An 18,435-nucleotide genomic window follows, 5' to 3' on the forward strand; every position below is an offset into this window, starting at 1 on the left:
GGTCCAAAATATTTGACATTATTCAACAGGATTGAATTAAGATAAGTTTGTGGTGTTTCCTTTATTGAAGCAGAAGGAAATATGATGGAAATAGAGTTGCCCCATGTGGAATGGAATGGGAGGGTACTCCTCTACATGTTCCAATGGGTGACATGGAAGAAAAAGAGATTGGCATGGCCATTATTACCTCTTCTTATCATCAATGGTCCTAGATGCCCAGCACCAGGAAAATGGAAACAAACTGTGTATAATGAGGTAGTTCTTATTTTTTTAAGGATTTCGCCTTGAATATAGAGGGCTTGCTTATGAATTTAGCAACTCTCAGGTACAATGGATCACACAGAGCCTGAGAATTCCATCTATTTAGGCAAAATATATTCAAATATCCTCAAGATAAAAACAAATAAACCCCAACAAGAAGACAAAAGGCCATCAACAAGGAGATTCTCTGGGATTTTAGTAGTTCTCTGCTTTTATTCTGTTTTTAATCCAAAGGACCCAAAAGCTGAATCCCAAAGCAATCCACTGGGTGGCAAAGTTAAGTCAAATTTCCCCTTCTCTCTCTCTCTCTCTCTCTCTCTCTCCCCCCCTTCCCCCCCTCTGCTTCCTTGTTTAAAGCAATTCAATAGGTATTATAAGGGTGTAAGGAGTTAAACTTCCCCTCCCCAGTTCTACCACAACAATAACAGAGTAAATTAAAAAGGGAATGTAAATGGGAGCTGGAATGACAGGTTTATAGACAAATATGGTCCTTGACCCAGAGGTCCCTGCTGGATAATTTGTGAAATGCTGCTAAAATTAGAGTATAAGGGGAGAAAAAAGGAAGAATGAAGCAGAAAAATAGATAAGGATTGGGAATCAATGATGTTAAGAAAGTTGCAAACTGGGGCAGCTGGGTGGGGGCAGTGGATAGAGCACCTGCCCTGGAGTTAGGAGGACCTGAGTTCAAATTAGACACTTAATAATTACCTAGCTATGTGACCTTGGGCAAGTCACTTAACCCCACTGCCTTAAATAAATTTTTTAAAAAAAGAAAAAGAAGAAAGCATCAAACTTAATCCTGCCTCCTTCTTTCCCTTCCTCCTCCATAGCAGAGTGAGGCTTTTACCACTAAACAACTTGAGAGGTTCAGAAAAGTTTAAAACATTCTAATGAGTCATTGGAACAATGGCTATTTGGAGTGTAACGTAATGTAATGCTGCCAAATCCTTGCCAGTTGAAGTTTGACTGGCTTAAAAATTCACTGAAAACTTTTGCAAAGCCAGTTAAATCACTTAGAAGCAGAGATGAAGATTGTCTTTTGTTCTTTTTTTAGCCAAATAACCTGTACCTATCTGCCCCCCCCCTAAAAATGAGCTCCTATTGAAGTTGATTCCCTCATGATGGTCCTGTAAAGAGGTAGTAAAATTCTTAAAAGAGAATTCTTTGATAGATTATCTCTGGATGCTCCCTATAGTCTACTACACCCTATAACAAGCCAAACCAGCAGGAAGTTAGATCCCTCCTCTGAGGTGAAATATACCCCTCCCTCTTCTCCTTCCCCAGTGGCATAAAGCTTTGAAAAGCATGGGCAAAATAGATACAGAAATGAAAGCACAAGAATCGGAACAGTTAACAATGGCCGGCAGGACACAAATGGCTGCCGGTTGCAAATAGGTTCTCTGGAAAAAAAGACAAGAAGCAACAACACCTATATATCATCATGATACATTAAATGGAATTCCAAAGCAGGGTTTGGGTTATGGATGCTGAAATAGTTGATAAGCAGATAATGACTGATATATTAGATACTAGTTAAACTGCTGTAATTTCCAGTATCAGGGATGAAAACATTCTTCAGCCTCAACTAAATCTAAAGAATTTTCCAAATTCTCCACCCCACCTGAATATCAGCAATCAAACTATTTGCAAAGAGAGCAGCTAGATAGTGCTGTGGCCCTGGAGTCAGGAGGACCTGAGTTCAAATCTGAACTCAAACACTTAATAATTACCTAGCTGTGTGACCTTGAGCAAGTCACTTAACCCCACTGCCTGGCAAAAACAAAAACAAAATTATTTGCAAGGTTCCATCAGGGAACTGCAGTTTCCATGGGAGGCCATAGAGAGCAGACCATCAAGGGAAGGACAATCATAAGCTCTTGGAAATAGTACTCAGGGGTTGCTGCAAGCATGTAGGACCAATGAAAACTCTTAGTATTTTTTTTTAAACCAAGCCCTTCAGTGTAGTTAATACTAAACCATGTACTAGATCCTACAAGGGGTTTTGTAAAGGCTAATTCCTCCCTAGTGATAGAGAGTAAGGAGGTCTGAGTACTTTGCTTATACCAACTCCACTTACAACAACTGTATGTATTAAATGGTACTTGGCAGCACAAAGTGGGATGTTGGGAGCTCAAGAAAGTTGTCTCACCCATAACTGCAGTCTATCAATGTAGAAGAAAAGTAGGCCAGTCTTGAGTAAACGATATGGGGCTGCTTATGTCCCAAATGATCTTTTTTCCCCCTAATTTGTGGCTAAAAGTTAGGAGGAATTCACTTTTATGTGGAAAACAATCCAGCATAACTTTACCATCCCACCCCAGGGCTATCAGGATTCTCTCTCATACTACCATGCTACCATAATCTGGTGGGTAACAATTGGAAAAATTCTTCTCTTCCTGAAAACATAGCCCAATACAACATCAATGACATAATGGGGACTGGAAAGACCTCAAATGATGCTAGAACAATACCTATACTCATTTTCCTGCCAATACTCAAAGATTTAATGAATTCTAAAGTTTCAGAGAACCCACTTTCCACATGGATCTATTAAGGGCCCCCATTTACTCAGTTACATGTAAGTCTGCCTTTTTTGAATTCGCCCCTAAACAGGCTACAACCCTAGAAGAAGTAAAGCAGGCCATCTAGCAATCTCCTCCTCTTGGCTCTTTCTCCTAAGAATGGCCAGATCAAAGTTCTATTAAGGTTTTGGAATTTCTAACTCCCCTAAAAGTGGTCAAAGAGGCCATCTGCTATATTCCATTTTAAAAGAAAAATGATACAAAATTCTACCCCTGTTCACCTCTTACTGAGGTTTAGTTGTGACTAAAGAAATGAAATAGGGTCATACCATCAATCTTCATCCATTTTCCTGTTATAAATAGGGTAGTGCAAGATGTGATGCAGAGAAAGAAGTTCTAAAATTTGAGTCCTAAGACCTGAGTTTGAATCCTGGCTCTGTCACTTACTATGTGATCCTGGGCCTCAATTTTCTCATATGGAAAATGAAGAGTTGTGGATGCTTTCCAGTTGTTGCTTTCTGATCATGGGATTCTACATGTCGGTGTTCCTCTGATAAGATGGATAGGCTATGGCAATACTCTACTGTTACATTGATCACACTTATCTGGCTTCCTTCACAAACAGACTTCAACTCCACAGGAGGCAAAGGCCTTCTATTTCAGCCCCAATAACCTGACTTTTCCCCCATACTTGACCTTTGTCTATTAGAACCTGGACTCTGACTAAGGCTGCTTTACCCGATTCATTTACAGCCATGTTCACTATAAAAGGGGGCATGCTTAATAGGAATTCAATCATTAATCATGTAACATGTAGTACTGTGATCCGATTAAGCTATCTTGGTATGCTGAGCTTTAAACTGCATGACTGACACTTGAAAGAGATTTGAGTGATAGACTGGAAATGATCTTTATCTACACTGATTCCTGGGCAGTGGCTATGTGTCTGGCTAAGTGATTTGAGACCAAGAGAGAAAATATCTGGAAAATCAAAAGTTCTACTATTTAGTGTCAAGACCAAAGGAAGAATGTCTTCTGCTACATGTAATTATTCATGGAGCATTTCATCATCTGACAGAGACATCATCTGACCTTTACTGAGATAAATAACTAGGCTGATGGTCATATGAGGATGGTACAAGGTAGGGAATGGGTTCATTGCCAATATGGACACATGAGTAGTGATACCAAGTTTTGGTAGGCTGAGAACTCTATGATTCCCTAAAGAATAAAGCAGCTATTTCTACCTAACTACATTCCTTCTGGGAATCCCACTCACCGACAACTAGCAAATTGGCCCTGTTCTCCTATCTCAGGGCAAGAGGTTTACCTCATCATTCCTCTAATTAATGGAGTCAGATATCCTATCTCTGACACCAAGCCTTTCCCCAGGGGTGATCAGAACAACTCCTTTCCAGAAAGAGCTTGGGAAATTAAAGGGCTAACAGTGTATTACTTTCTAACAACACAAGGGAGGCAAAACTGCCTGCACCAAAGCAATCTTGAGTCCTGGATTAAGTAAGGCAAGACAAACACCTTACCAAATACCCTCTGATAACTAGAAAATACATCAGACTAAATTCTGATCAGGATGTTTGTTGTTGTTATTTTTAAATCTCAGTAATTTTTCTATGCCAGATCAGGTTAGGGAGACAAAGAAGCTCATGGACATTCTGGATGAGATCTGTTCAGAAGCATATCACATAGAGAGCATTCCAGCACCCACCATGTCAGGAACCACCAGGCAGGAAGAAATATCAAGGGATCTGTGAACTAGTAGAGGGAACAGGAACAGAAACAGGTGATATCTAGCAGCTGTCACCCACTGTTCTGTGCCTGGGCCACAAATCCAGGAGAGGATAAGGTAGGGACCTGAACTTTCAGCCCAAGCTGAAACAAAGAATAAGTTCAAAAACAATAACTGGGTAGTGGAACCCAGGAAGAGAACAAGGACTCAGTTCTAGCCTCCAGTTCAGGATGAAGTCCACTTACAGCTCAGGATAAAACCCACATAGAAATGAATAGGGTAGGAATCCAAACCAAAGGGAACTCTGCAATTTAGCAGTTCTGAATCTGCAGAGCCTTCTAGTGGCTGAGTCTAGCAGCAGTCTACTAAACTTTCAACAGGGACAAGCCCACAAATCCAAATGTCATTCAGGAACTCGAAGAGTTAACAGAGCAGATTTTGGGGTTTTTTTTTAGGTTTTTGCAAGGCAAATGGGGTTAAGTGGCTTGCCCAAGGCCACACAGCTAGGTAATTATTAAGTGTCTGAGGCTGGATTTGAACCCAGGTACTTCTGACTCCAAGGCCAGTGCTTGATCCACTGCGCCACCTAGCCGCCCCCAGTAAGCAGATTTTAACCTGAATCACATCATTTTGGGAGCTCTACAATATTATATGCACCGACTTAACTGAAAGAAGCAAAAGGATATAGGAGTTGAGAAGCTCAACATAAACATTCCCCACCAAAGGCTACAGATCTCAGACCTAACATAAAGTCCAAAGTCAAAAAAAGGATTTTGAATAGTGAGGAAAAAACTAAAAAGAAAAGCTAGTTCCACAGTAGTGAGCTATTAGAGTAACAGGGAAGTCACGTGACATAAACAATGAATAAGATGATCCCAAAACATCCACAAACAAAGCTTCAAAATAAAACACAGATTGGGCACAAATCCAACCAGAATTCCTAAATGAGTTTTTAAAAAGACCTAACAGAAATACAAAATCCAAAAGTGGTAGAAGAAAAAATAAGAAAAGAAATGAGAACAGCAGAAGATATAGAAAGAGAATTAACCACTTGGAAGAAGAGGTACAAACTCTTACTCAAGAAAATAACAAATAAAAAAGGGGCAGCTAGGTGGTGCAGTGGATAGAGTACCAGCCCTAGAGTCGGGAGGACTTGAGTTCAAACCCAGCCTCAGACACTTAATAACTGCCTGGCTTTGTGACCATGGGCAAGCCACTTAACCCAATTGCCTTGCCCCCCCCTCAAAAATTTTTTGAAAAAAATGGCCAAATGGAAGTCAAAGACTCCATGAAACAGCCAGAAATAATAAAACAAAGTGAAAAGACTGGGGGAAAAAAAACCAGTTGAAAATGTGAGACATTGGGGTAGCTAGGTGGTACTGCGGATAGAGCACTGGCCCTGAAGACAGGAGTTCAAACCTGGCCTCAAACAATTAATAATTATCTAGCTGTGTGACCTTGGGCAAGCCACTTAACCCCATTGCCTTGCCAAAAAAAAGAAAGAAAAGAACTTGTGAGATATCTCATAGCAAAAATAACTAATCAAGAGAATAAAGTGAATAAAAATAATTAATTGGACTGCTAAAAAACCATAAATGAACTGTCAAGGAAAAAATAAATCACAGAACCAGATAGATTTATAAGCAAATACTATTAATTCCATTACTATATAAAATTTCTGAAAAAATTCTTCCATTGGCAGAAATATGGTCTTGATATCTAAATGATGCCTAGATCCAAAAGAGAGACAAAAATGAATACAGACCAATATCTTTAATTATCCTTATTAGGGAAAAAATTTTAGATTTCAGCAACATCACGAAGATTATATACTATGATCAGGTTAGATTTATAAAGAAATACAATTCTGATTCGATATTAAGAAAATCATAAAAATAACCTACATATTAGTAACAAAAATAATATGACTGCATCTAGACATTTAGAAAGAGCTTTTGACAAAATTCCTATTGGAAAATGGACCTCTCCTTAAAAAAGAAAAGTAATATCTACCTAAAGCGGCATTATGTAAAACAGGGATAAGTTAGAAAGGCTTTCCACAAAGATCAAGGGTAAAGCAACAATATTAATTGCCATTATTATCCTTCATTAGAGTATCCAAAATGCTAACTCTTTCAAGATAAGAAAAAGAAAGAGGAAATAAACAAAGGTACAAAGGAAACAAATTTAATCATTTTTTGTAGATGATATGATAGATTACTTAGAGAACCCTAAAGAGTCAATTAAAAAAACTAATTGAAACAATTAACTTGAGCAGAGTTGCAGGACATAAAATAAACTCACATAGATCAACACTCTTTTTGAATACTATAATAGGTAAGAAAGCGGGGAGGGAAAGAAATAAACATTTATTAAATTCCATTTAAAATAACCAGATGGTATAAACTACTTGGAAGTTTACCTGCCAAGATATATACAGAAACTTTATGAATTCAATTACAAAGCTTTACTTACACAAATAAAGACCAATCTAAATAATTAGAGAACTATTGATTGTTCACAGGGAAGCAAAAACAATAATAAAATAATAATTCTACTTAATTTACTTATTAAATATCATACCTATCAAACTACCAAAGGGTTATTTTATATAGTTAAGGAAAAATAACAACAAAATGCATCTGGAAGAAGAAAAGGATAAGACCATCAGGAGAATTAATGAAGGAAAAAAATGGGAAGGAAGAGAGCTTAGCAAAAAAAAAACTCAAACTAAGCCATAGTTATAAAAACAATTTGGTACTGAGTAAGAAACAGGTTAATCAGGGAAATAGATCAGATTGTTCAGTTGTTTCAGTCATGTCTGACTCTTTATGATCAAGCTGGGGAGTAGATCTAAGGCATACCACAAAGAAGCAAACAATAACCATAGTCTAGAGTTTGCTAAATCCAAAGATTCCAGCTATTAGGGGGGGAAAAAAATCACACTTGACCAAAACTATTGCGAAAACTGGAAAGCAATCATAGAAAACAAGTATCAAACAAATTCTTACATCATATACCAAGAAAAATTTCAATTGGATATATTAGTTAAACAGTAAGGATAAGACCATAAACAAATGAAAAGAACCTAGAAGATCTATGGCTAGGTAAAGAGTTTATCATCAAATACACAGGATCAGAGGAGGTAAAATGGACAACTTTGATTACATAAAGGTAAAGTTTTTCCACAAAGAAAAATCAATACCAATGCAGCTAAAATTAGAAGAGATGTAGGTAAAAAGGTAAAAAACCCTCTTTGCATGAAAGTTTCTTTAATAGTCTCATTCCTAAAATACATAAAAAATTGGGGCGGGGGGGGCAGAGCCAAAATGGCAGCATAAAGGCATCATTTTCCAGCAACTCCTTCCCCCTCAAAACTCCAAAAGTTATCAAATTATGGCTCTACCCAAAATTTAGAGGGGCAGAACCTACAGAAAGACTGAATGATACATTTTCCCAGTCCAAGATAACTTAGAAGCTCCACAGAAAAGGTCTGTTTCATCAGGACTGGGAGCACCAGCCATAGCACCTGCAGAGAGAATCAGGAGAAACCAGCCTGCACAGCCCACAAATGGAAAGGGGGTCAGGGGGAGACTGCAGAAATCTCTCTCTGCTCTCCCTGGAGAAGGACTCTGCTGTTTACCCACACTCAGATCCAGGTTGCAGTTTGACCTTCCATACTAAAATAGTAGGGACCCTCCTTACAGCTCCAGGGCAGAGGGAAGTGCCTGTGGTCATCTATATATCAAAGCAGATGCAAGAGAACATAAGACCTTGGAGGAATAAAGGTCCCAGTGGGGTGTCCCAAAAAATACCCCCAATGCCTTGGAAGTGCTGTAAATTAGTCTTGGGCTGCGGAAATGAGTAAATAACAAAAAAAGAAGAATCTGACCTTAGAAAATTACTTTAATCCCATGGAAGATCAAAACACATACTCAGATGATGACAAAGTCAAAGTTTCTGTATCCAAAACCTCCAAGAGAAATAGAAAATGGGGGAGGCTAGGTGGCACAGAGGATAGAGCACTTGCCCTGTAGTCAGGAGTACCTGAGTTCAAATCCAGCCTCAGCCACTTAATAATTACCTAGCTGTTGTGTCCTTGGGCAAGCCACTTGACCCCATTTGCCTTGGAAAAAACCTTAAAAAAAAAAGAAATAGAAAATGGGCTCAGACTATAGATGAGCTCAAAAAAGACTTTGAAAAGCAATTAAGGGAGGTGATGGAAAAATTGGGAGGAGAAATGAGAGCAATGCAGAAAAATCATGAAAACCAAATCAGCAGCTCGGTGAAAGAAATACAAAAAAACCGAAGAAAATAATATGTTAAAAATCAGTTTAGGTCAAATGGGAAAAAAAAGCAAAACAAAAGGCAAATGAGGAGAAAAATGCCTTAAAAAGCAGAATTGGCCAGCTGGAAAAGGAGATTAAAAAAAAACTCTGAAGAAAACAACTATTTCAAATGCAGAATGGAACTAAAGGAAGCTGAAATCAATTGCAAGAAATCAGGAAGAAATAAAATTTCCAAAAAAAAAAAAAAAAGCCAAAAATTAGAAGAAAATGTTAAATATCTCATTGCAAAAACAACCAACCTCAAAAACAGATCCAGAAGAAATAATTTTAAAATGACTGGACTACCTGAAAGTCATGACCAGGAAAAGTCTAGACTTCATTTTTCAAAGTTACCCTGAGATCCTCGAAGCAGAGGGTAAAATAGAAATTGGGGACTCACCGGTCACCTCCTGAAAGAGATCCCAAAAGAAAAACTTCCAGGAATATTACAGTCAAATTCCAAAACTTCCAAGTCAAAGAGAAAATTCTAAAAGCTTCCAGAAACAAACAATTCAACTACAGTGGCTCCATAGTCAGGATTACACAAGATCTGGCAGCATCTACATTCAGGGCTCATAGGGATTGGAATGATATTCCATAAGGCAAAAGATCTGGGTTTACAACTGAACAGCCTTTTTCAGGGCAAAAGATGGACTTTCAATGAAACAGGGAACTTTCAAACTTTCCTATTAAAATGACCAGAGTTGAACAGAAAGTTTGATCTTCAAGTACAGGACTCTGGTGAACCACAGAGGGGGAGTAGACCAGAAGGAGTAACAATGAGGAACTTAATGATATTGAACTGTTTGCATTCCTGCATGGGAAGAAGATATTGATAACTCATATGAACTTTGTCATTTATAAGAGCTTGTTAGAAGGAGCATATATATAGATAGGGCACAGGAAGGAGCGGAATATAATAGTATAATACAGTAAAAAGATGGAGTCAATGGGTGATAAAGGGAAGTACTTAGGAGGAAGAGAAAGGAGAGGAAGGAGTTGAGAAATTTCACATAAGAGTCAAGAAAAAAGCTTTTTCAATGGAGTGGAATGGGGGAAGGCAAGGATGAATGAGTAAGCCTTCATTCTCATCATAAATGGCTCAAAGAGGAAATAATATACACAATAGGGGATAGAAATCTATCTTACCCTAGAGAAAAATGAGAAGAGAGGAAGGGGGGGGGGATAGGTGACAGAAGAGAGGGAAGATTGTGGGAGAGGATACTCAGATACAACACACTTTTGGACAGGGCCAGGACGAAAGGAGAGAGAATAGAATAAATGAGAGTGGGTAGGAATAGAGTAGAGGTAGAGCTAGTAATAACAATTGTGGGGAAAATATTGAAGCATCTTCTCTGGGAAAAGGCAACTCACCCCAGAAACAGAGCCATCTGAACATATCAGAACAATCTGAACATAATCTTAAGTACATTTTTTTTCTCTTTCTCTCTCACCATTCTTGAGGTTTCTCATCTGTTTGGGGGGAAGGGTTACATTTACTCTTAAAACAAAATTATTGTAATAATATAAAATAAATAAACCAAAATCATACTTGGAAAAAAAAGAAAGAAAATTGGATCAAATTTTAGGAATGAGGCATTCTCCAGTTGATAAATAGAAAATATAAACAATTTTTCAGAGGAACAAATCCAAAGTATTGATAGCCATAAGAAAAATGCTCTAAATCACTAATATGCAGAGAAATGCAAACAACTGAGGCAATGTTTCACAAAGTTGCCAAAAGGAAAACGACATGCTGTAGAGGAGAAGTATATTAAATATACTGTTAGTGAAGACATAAACTGATGCAGCCATTTTCAAAACCAACTTGGAATCATAATTCCCCAAAAGCTATTAAACTGTTTTATTATACTTAACAAAACCTCTAATAGTTCTACACTCCAAAGAGATCAAAGAAATAGAAAAAATATTCATAGTAAACTCTTTCATGAGAGCAAGTAGGTGGCACAGTGGATAGAGCACTGGGTCTGGAGGAAGATAAACCTGAGTTCAAACCCGGCCTTAGACACTTAAGAGTTGTGTCACCGGGCAAATCACTTAACCCTGTTTGCTTCGATTTCCTCATGTGTAAAATGAGCTAGAGAAGGAAATGGTAAACTACCCCAGTATTTTTGCCACAAAAACCCCAAAAATAAGTCATAAAGAATCAAACAACTGAAGCAACTAAAAATAGCAGAGAATTGGAAAATGAGAGGTTATATACTAATTGGAAAAATGGCTTCAGGAATGAAGCCCAGTAACAGTTGAGACGTAGATTTATCTGGCAGTTATTTTGCCTCTAGACATAAACTTAATAAGATCAAAACTATGTCTACTCCCTTCTCAAATGATATGGAATAGGGCAGATTATGCCCCCCCAAAGATGCTGGGAGCAATGATTATACTATATTTTGTTCTATATTCTTAAAATATATATTCCTTTGTAAAAGCTACCCAAAGTTAAGTGGTTAAGTGAAATACTAACCACTGAGAGGAACATAGATGGTAGGGATTCAAACTAATGGCAATAAAGATAACCCCTCCCCCCCAAAAAACTTATTTAAGAGCCCCAAAGGGGAATATAACAAGCTTGATCTATAAAGATTTAAAATTAAATGTTACATAAGTTGATGGAGAATAGTAATGGAATGTTATTGTGCCATGAATAAAATGAATACTGAGAACATGGAAAGACTTGTATAAACTGATGCAAACCGAAGTAAGCAGAATAAGAAAAACAATATATAGATTAACTATGTAAATGGAAAGAAAAATAACACTAAAACACTCAAAACTGAAGGCTTTGAAATTATCACCAAACTTGGACTAAAACAGAATGTGATGAGAAGAATTTATTAAGCAATTTCTTAAATGCTGGAGACCCAAAGAAAAATCAAGTCCCTGTTTTCAAGTTCACATTTTAACTGGGTGAGACAGCTCATAAAAGTGTTCTATTTTATGATATATAAAAAGTCCAAGTGGTACTTAGTTCTTGGCAAGCAAAGTTAGCAAGGCAGATGGTCCTCAATCATGAGATTACTGGGTTCAAGGATCAAAGGGAATTGAGTCTCTGGCATAGTTTCATTGGAGGTAAGAATAGGGGGAATCAGTATCCAAGTGAGAGTAAGTGTTGAACTCCTTATGGGAAATGGGCAATGGATATTGAGTTGGGGAAAGATAATGTTCAAGACCCACCACCAGGATGGCTGGTGGTGCTAGTCTATGGCAGGATTATCCACTGGCAGGTTAGGATAATGAAAGGGAAGGTTCCTGACTACTCTGTAATACTAATCCCAAATATCAGGCTGCCTGTGGACATTAAAGAAATGAAATAAGAAAATGCCTCTGTGGTCTCATTCCCTGCAAAGGTAGAGGATCATAGTTTAAGGCATAGTTGTTATTGTGGTGGTTTGGTGGAAATTTTTTTTACTACTTCTATTTTTAATTATTTATTCTAAGAAGTAGCTCCTTGAGAGAGAGAATGGGAACAAATGTACATAATTTAAAAACATAAGCTATAAACTAAAAATTTATTTAAAAGATAAAAGCAAAATAAAGAACTAAATGGTAAAAATAACAGCAATCATGTCATCAGTCAATCAAACAAGTATTGAATAAACAAAAAGAGCCTCTATCTTAAAGGAACTAATGCATGGAAGATAATCTCAGTTAGGAAGTGATCAGTAGCTAGAGGGACCGGAAAACCCTAGGAAAGTAGGGATGATTTGAACTACATCTTGAAGGAAAAAAAGATTTGGATGTGAGGAGGGAAGAGTATTACAGGTGAGAGAGACAAGCAGTTCAAAGGCACAGAGAGATATAAAAATGTCATGTACAAGGAACAAAAGAGAGAAGTAGATTATAGAATACATGGAAGGGAATAAAAGTGTAAGAAAAGTGCTGCATCATGGAGAAATGTAAAGGGGAAAACATATTTGATCTCTATCCTAAAAATAATGGGTAGTTACTGATGTTTTTTGGAGAAATGGAGACAGGAAGAATATGAAATGGTCAGACTTTTATTTTTAAAATATCACTTTGGTAACCAAATGGAGGATGTCTACTGCAATAGTCCAGGAGAGAAGTGATGAGAGCCTGATCTGGGTTTGTGGCTGAATAAGTAGAGAAGGGAGCATATGATTTTTGTAAAGTTATAAGATTTGGAAAAAAGTCTGGTAAGAGTGAGGAAGATGGAGTAGAAGATGGAACAGGGGCTGCGAGTCTAGGTGGGAAGGATGGAGGACATATTCAATATCAACAGTGAAGTTCAAAGACAGAGAGGGTTTGGGGAAGAAAGACAAAGAGTTCTATTTGAGGAATTTCCCCCTAAAGTTTAGGTTTAGGAACCAAACCCTCCCCATTTAGTGTTTGATTTACCCAAAGATCCCATCTATTGGGGTAAGAACTCATTATTCAACAAAAACTAGGGGCAAAACTAGAAAGCAGTCTGGCAGAAATAAAATATAGACCATCATCTCCCACAAAATAAGCTCCAAATGGACATATGATTTAGATATAAAGGATAATATCAAAAACAAATTAGAGGAATAAAGAAATTACCTGTGAGATTTGTGGATAGGGAAAGAGTTCATAACCGGTTGAGATGAAGAGGATCATGGAAGATAAAATGAACAATACTGATTATTATAAAATTTAAAAGATTGTAACAAAACCAATACAGTTCAGATAAGAAGAGAAGCAAGTAAATGGGTGGGAGGAACCTTTGCGTAAGTTTCTCTAACAAAAGTTTCATTTCTAACATATAGAGAAACTGATCCAAATATATGCCTCATTACCCAATTGATAAATGATCAAAGGACACGAATAGGCAGTTTTCAAAGGAAAAAATCTTTTGTCTATCAATAGCTCCATGAAAAAATGCTCTAAATCACTTAAAATTAGAAAAATGCAAATTAAAACACCCATTATTATTGGAATTGCTCTGGGAAAACAGACACATTTATGCACTGCTGATGAACTGTAAGCTGGTCAAGCCATTCTGGAGATCATTTTGGAACTATCTGCAAAAAGTTTCCTATCTAAATCATAAACTTTCTGACTACAAAGAGGCCTTTAAAAAATATTACCCAAAGTACAAAGGACCAGTTATATCCCCAAATGACTCCCATCCAAAATGGACTATCTCTAAAATATGAGTCTAGAAAAGTCATCTAGCCTGCTCTCTCTCAAAAATAAAAATACATACCCCAAAGTTTTAACTAAACCATTCCTTCACAATCCCCGTTTTGGTCTACCAGTCATTGCACTTGCATTAATGTCAATTCTGGATCGGCATAATAGAGAAAACTTGATTTGTGTTCAAATACTATTAGAACCCTACTTAAAATAGTCATCTTGCAATATACTGTTCTCCCTCCCTCTCCCCAAAACTGTCAATATGGCATTTAATGTTCAGTTATAAACAATATAGAAGAAAAAATGCTTGAGGCTTAAACTACTTGTGTATTTTTAATCCTAAAAGTGTTATATACATATGTTTGTATGTATAGTATGGTGTGAATAGAGAGTTTTTCTTTATAAATTTAAATTTATATTCTAAATTAAACTGCATCTGAATAAAATTCCTATACTTCAAATTTACTTATTTGTACTCAAATTCAGCACTTACTCACAAGTAGAAAAATCTGAAACATGATTTAAGTATAATTAAAATTTTGCTAATTGTCTCAAATAACTGTGTGCTGATTTAGGCTAACTTTTAATTTCTGAAAGGAATGTAATATCAAATTAAATCCAAAAGTTAAATTCATCTTTTGTCCTTTAACTGCTACTATCTTATAATTAAAGTTGGTGTGATTCATCTCTTGAGTAAATAAGTTTCTTTTCAATAACAATTTACTAATTTTTTTATTTATGAGGGATTATCACATAAAGAAATGGAGACCAACAGGAGCTGACCCTTTACTAAATTGTGCATTATTCTTTTATTTCTGCGTTGCAAATGACCTAATATGTCTCCCTGAATAATGATTTCTGGTAAGAAAAAGGGTTACTAAAGACCTCTTTAAAATTGCTTTCAGCTAGGAGGTTTTTAGCAGATTTTAAAGGCTTGAAAATAAAGGTTATTTGCTGAATACAGCATTTCAACTAAGACTTAATATATAATAAAAGATTCTCTTATGATTACATAAATCATTATTAGAATTCCATTCAACATAAACATTTTCTCTCCTATGACATTTTTGGAGTGAGATGACAAATTCAAGAGAATTATTTAAAAAAATCACAATTTAAAACCCAGAGAGCAAAGTTATTTATAACTGAAAAACTGTCATAGTAATAGATTATCTATTTGCAGACCAGAACAATGGTAAATGTATTACTGAAAAGAACATTCTAATCTTTAGCATTTATTTTCAACTGTTTTGTTTGTACATGCCTACAATGTCCTTAACTAGTAACCTGGGGAGGGGGAGGGCAAAATCATGTAATCAAGATTTTTTTTCAGTAAATAAGGCAGAAATAATTCAGCATCTAAATAATATCTACAAATACAATGCTCTGTAAATAATTCCTTTAGGGAAAAATTAACATTTCCTAGAAAGCAAGTCGTTTTTCCAACCGAATAAATATTAACCTACAAAAATTAAGTGTCAAGAAAGTTGCTTTTTAGAACTAAGGTCTTGACTATCATGACTGAGGTTTTTGACACTTAAAAAAAATCAAGTATTTCAATAATTCAAAATTTAAATGAGCTATTCTTGAAAATGTCTAAATCAATGCCAACAACCTTTTATAAAAATTCTGAGATTAAAGGCATGAACTTGTTTCAAAAGCTTCTTAACACAGGCTATCAAGAAAATTTTGAGTGAGAGGTTAGTCCTATGAAGCTGTAAAAAAAACGTTTCACCGATATTAAGCAGTTCTCGTTAAGACAATACCGTGTTTCCCTCTGGTGATGACAGAGTTCCACTTATAAGATTCTCCATGGCTTCCAAGGAAGATGAAATATTTATTGAATAAAGATACAAAACTATCAAGAGGTGTAATGCCCCAAACTACCCCATTTAACAGGAATCAGTCATCCACAATAAGTTTACCGCTGATTTTAGTGTTGAGCCTGTAAAAGCGGTACTCAGGATTACAGAAAATAAAACAAATAAAAATAAAAATAAAAAGTAAACCACCCTGGACAGCACCTGACAGCACGGAGAGCTAAACTTGACATACCAGAAACATGGGAACGGGATGTGCATGTTGGAAAAGCCGCCTAGAGAGCAAGGCTGCGGCCCAAAGGCAACAGCCCTGGGTGACACTGTATGAAGCATGACCCGTCCTACACACCAAGGAAATGAGAAATGATCATGGCGAGCCGCTGGGGCCCTTCAGCGACAATAATCGCTCCATCCACCCGAGACGGCAGGGCATGCGGCGGGCACCCCGCAAGCCGCTCCAAAGGCGCCCTCCCAGGCGGCTCGGGGGCCGGCCGCGCCTCCGGGCAAGGACGAGGCTGGAGGCGGAGCGCGGCCCCCGGCCGGGGCGGCCAGCTCCCACCGCGCTCAGCCGGCGTCCGGCCGGGGCACCGCCCGGGCAGCCCCGCAGCGAGGCTGCGGCCGGGCCCGAGGGCGCGTGCCCGCGGGCCGAGGGGGGACGGGGGAGCCGCGGCCGGGCTACTCACACTCGCGGCAGCTGCAGCGGGGGCGCCCCCCGCCTCTGGAACACGCCGTCCACGAACACGCCGTTCTTGCCGAGGCAGCGCAGGTAGAAGTCTCCGCCGGGGCCGGGGTCCGCGCAGGGGCCGTGCTGGGCGGGCGGCGGCGGCGGCGGCGGCGGCTGCTGGGGCCGCGGCTCCTCGGCGCCCGAGGCCGCGGGGGTCGGGCCGCCGCCCGGCGGGGTGAAGATCTCCAGGTGGCGACGGGAAATGAAGCTCGAGTGGCCCATGCTCACATCCACCGAGCCCTGCGACGAGTTCCGCCCGATGGTCACGGAGCGCTTCTTCATCAGGTACTCGAACTCGCGGCCCTCCAAGCGGGCCACGGCCCAGCCCCCCGGCGGGGACCCTCTGCAGCCGCCGCCGCCGCCGCCGTCGCCGTCGCCGCCGGCCCCGGGCGGGGGGGCCGAGCCCGCGCCGGAGAGCATCGCCGCCGCCATCCCGGGGCCTGGAGGGCGGGAGGGAGCCGCGGGGCCGCCCGGAGCCCGGCGAGCCGCGGCGAGGAGCCTCGAGGCCCCTGGGTCGGAGCCCGCGGGCGGAGGCGGCGCCGGCGCTCGGACTCGGCCGGCCACCGCGGCTGCACGCACCGAGGGGAGGGGGAGGGGGAGGGGAGAGGGAGGGGGACCGGGGAGGCTCAGCCGGAGAACTAGTGAGAAGGGGAGGGGGAGGGGGAGGCGGCGGCGGGGAGGCAGGGGGGAGGGAAGCCAAGTGAAGGGCTCAACGCAGCTTGGCAGCCCTGCGTCCCGCCCCCCCCCCCGGGCCGGTGACTGACGGCCGGCTGCGGCCACTGAGCTTGCAGCACGGCGATGGGGCTATCGGCGACGAGCCAATGGCAGGGAACATCGGCCACCACGTTCGGTTGTAAAGCCCCGGAACGAGCTCGTCTCCGAGAGACGCGCAAAACCCGGAGCGGCCGTACGGGGCGGGGACTCCGGGATGCGGAGCCCGGCCTGGCCAGGGATAGAGCGGCCGGCCCCAAGCCCCGGGAGGGAGGGCGCTACCCGGGGCGGGCAGGACCAGCTCCATGGCCCTAGGTGGAGCCACTGTGGTCGTTCAACGCGAAGCCGGACCCTCAAGGTCACAGAGGGGACATAAGACTCGGAACCGGGCTTCTTTCTCCTCGGAACCTTGCACCCCGAGGAACGGCCCGCGGCCTTCGGGCGGCCGGATGGTGGCAGAGCGTCCCAGGGCCCGGGCACGGGAAAGGGCGCCGGAGCTGCCGCGGGGCCTAACGGGAGGAAGCGGCACTCGTCCCGCCAGCCGCCCAGTCACGGGGTGTGAAGGGCCGGCCCTCCTGGAGCGCCCCGGCCTTCGGGCCCGACCCGACTCCCTGCACTCCTGGGAACGGCAGTGCTACCCTTACCATCCCCTTTCCCTCTAGAATCAAAGGCGTTTGAGGGAAATAGCTATCATTCTCTTTGCACAAGGATATATTAATCATTTAAAGCACCGGCCTGCTCTGGTTTACACAGTCATAAAACTTAAAATGGAAAAAGGGAAGAATTACTGAAACTTCATTATCTACTTAATGAACCAAATGAAATTCTGTCAAAGTTAGCGATTGTTAAAGAGGGGCACAAATCCATCAACTTCTCTAGGCCTGGCTCTGATCTTTAGGATGCCTTTTACTATAGGCGGCAATGAGGATGGGGCCAAGCTGTGAAAATCACCCCACAGTATCTCAAGATCTGTTATTTGAACAATTTGGTTTACTGGTCATCAGTTCTGTAGTCCAAGAGAAAAATAACACTTGGGCCCTGTCCACAAGGGATTTTCAATCCAGTTGGAGGGGAAAAAAAAGATAAACAAAACAATTAGTAGACACTCCAGCATATAATACAAACACTTATTCAACAGCCATTTATTAAGTCCATCTTGCCAGAAACCTCCATTTGAGAAAGTTCC

At 40.4% G+C, this 18,435-nt stretch overlaps 1 protein-coding gene across 1 annotated transcript in view; it reads right to left on the minus strand.

The window, feature by feature from the left end:
* Window positions 1–16,970, minus strand: part of FOXK2 (forkhead box K2) — a 154,132-nt gene extending 137,162 nt beyond the window's left edge. The window contains exon 1 of the mRNA XM_074225205.1: window positions 16,498–16,970. Within this exon, the coding sequence (XP_074081306.1) occupies window positions 16,498–16,970 (473 nt within the window). The remainder of the gene's footprint in view (window positions 1–16,497) is intronic.
* Window positions 16,971–18,435: the final 1,465 nt, after the last annotated feature.

This window comes from Macrotis lagotis, chromosome 2 (genome assembly GCF_037893015.1).
Source record: "Macrotis lagotis isolate mMagLag1 chromosome 2, bilby.v1.9.chrom.fasta, whole genome shotgun sequence".
In the NCBI taxonomy this organism is placed as follows: Eukaryota; Metazoa; Chordata; class Mammalia; order Peramelemorphia; family Peramelidae; genus Macrotis; species Macrotis lagotis.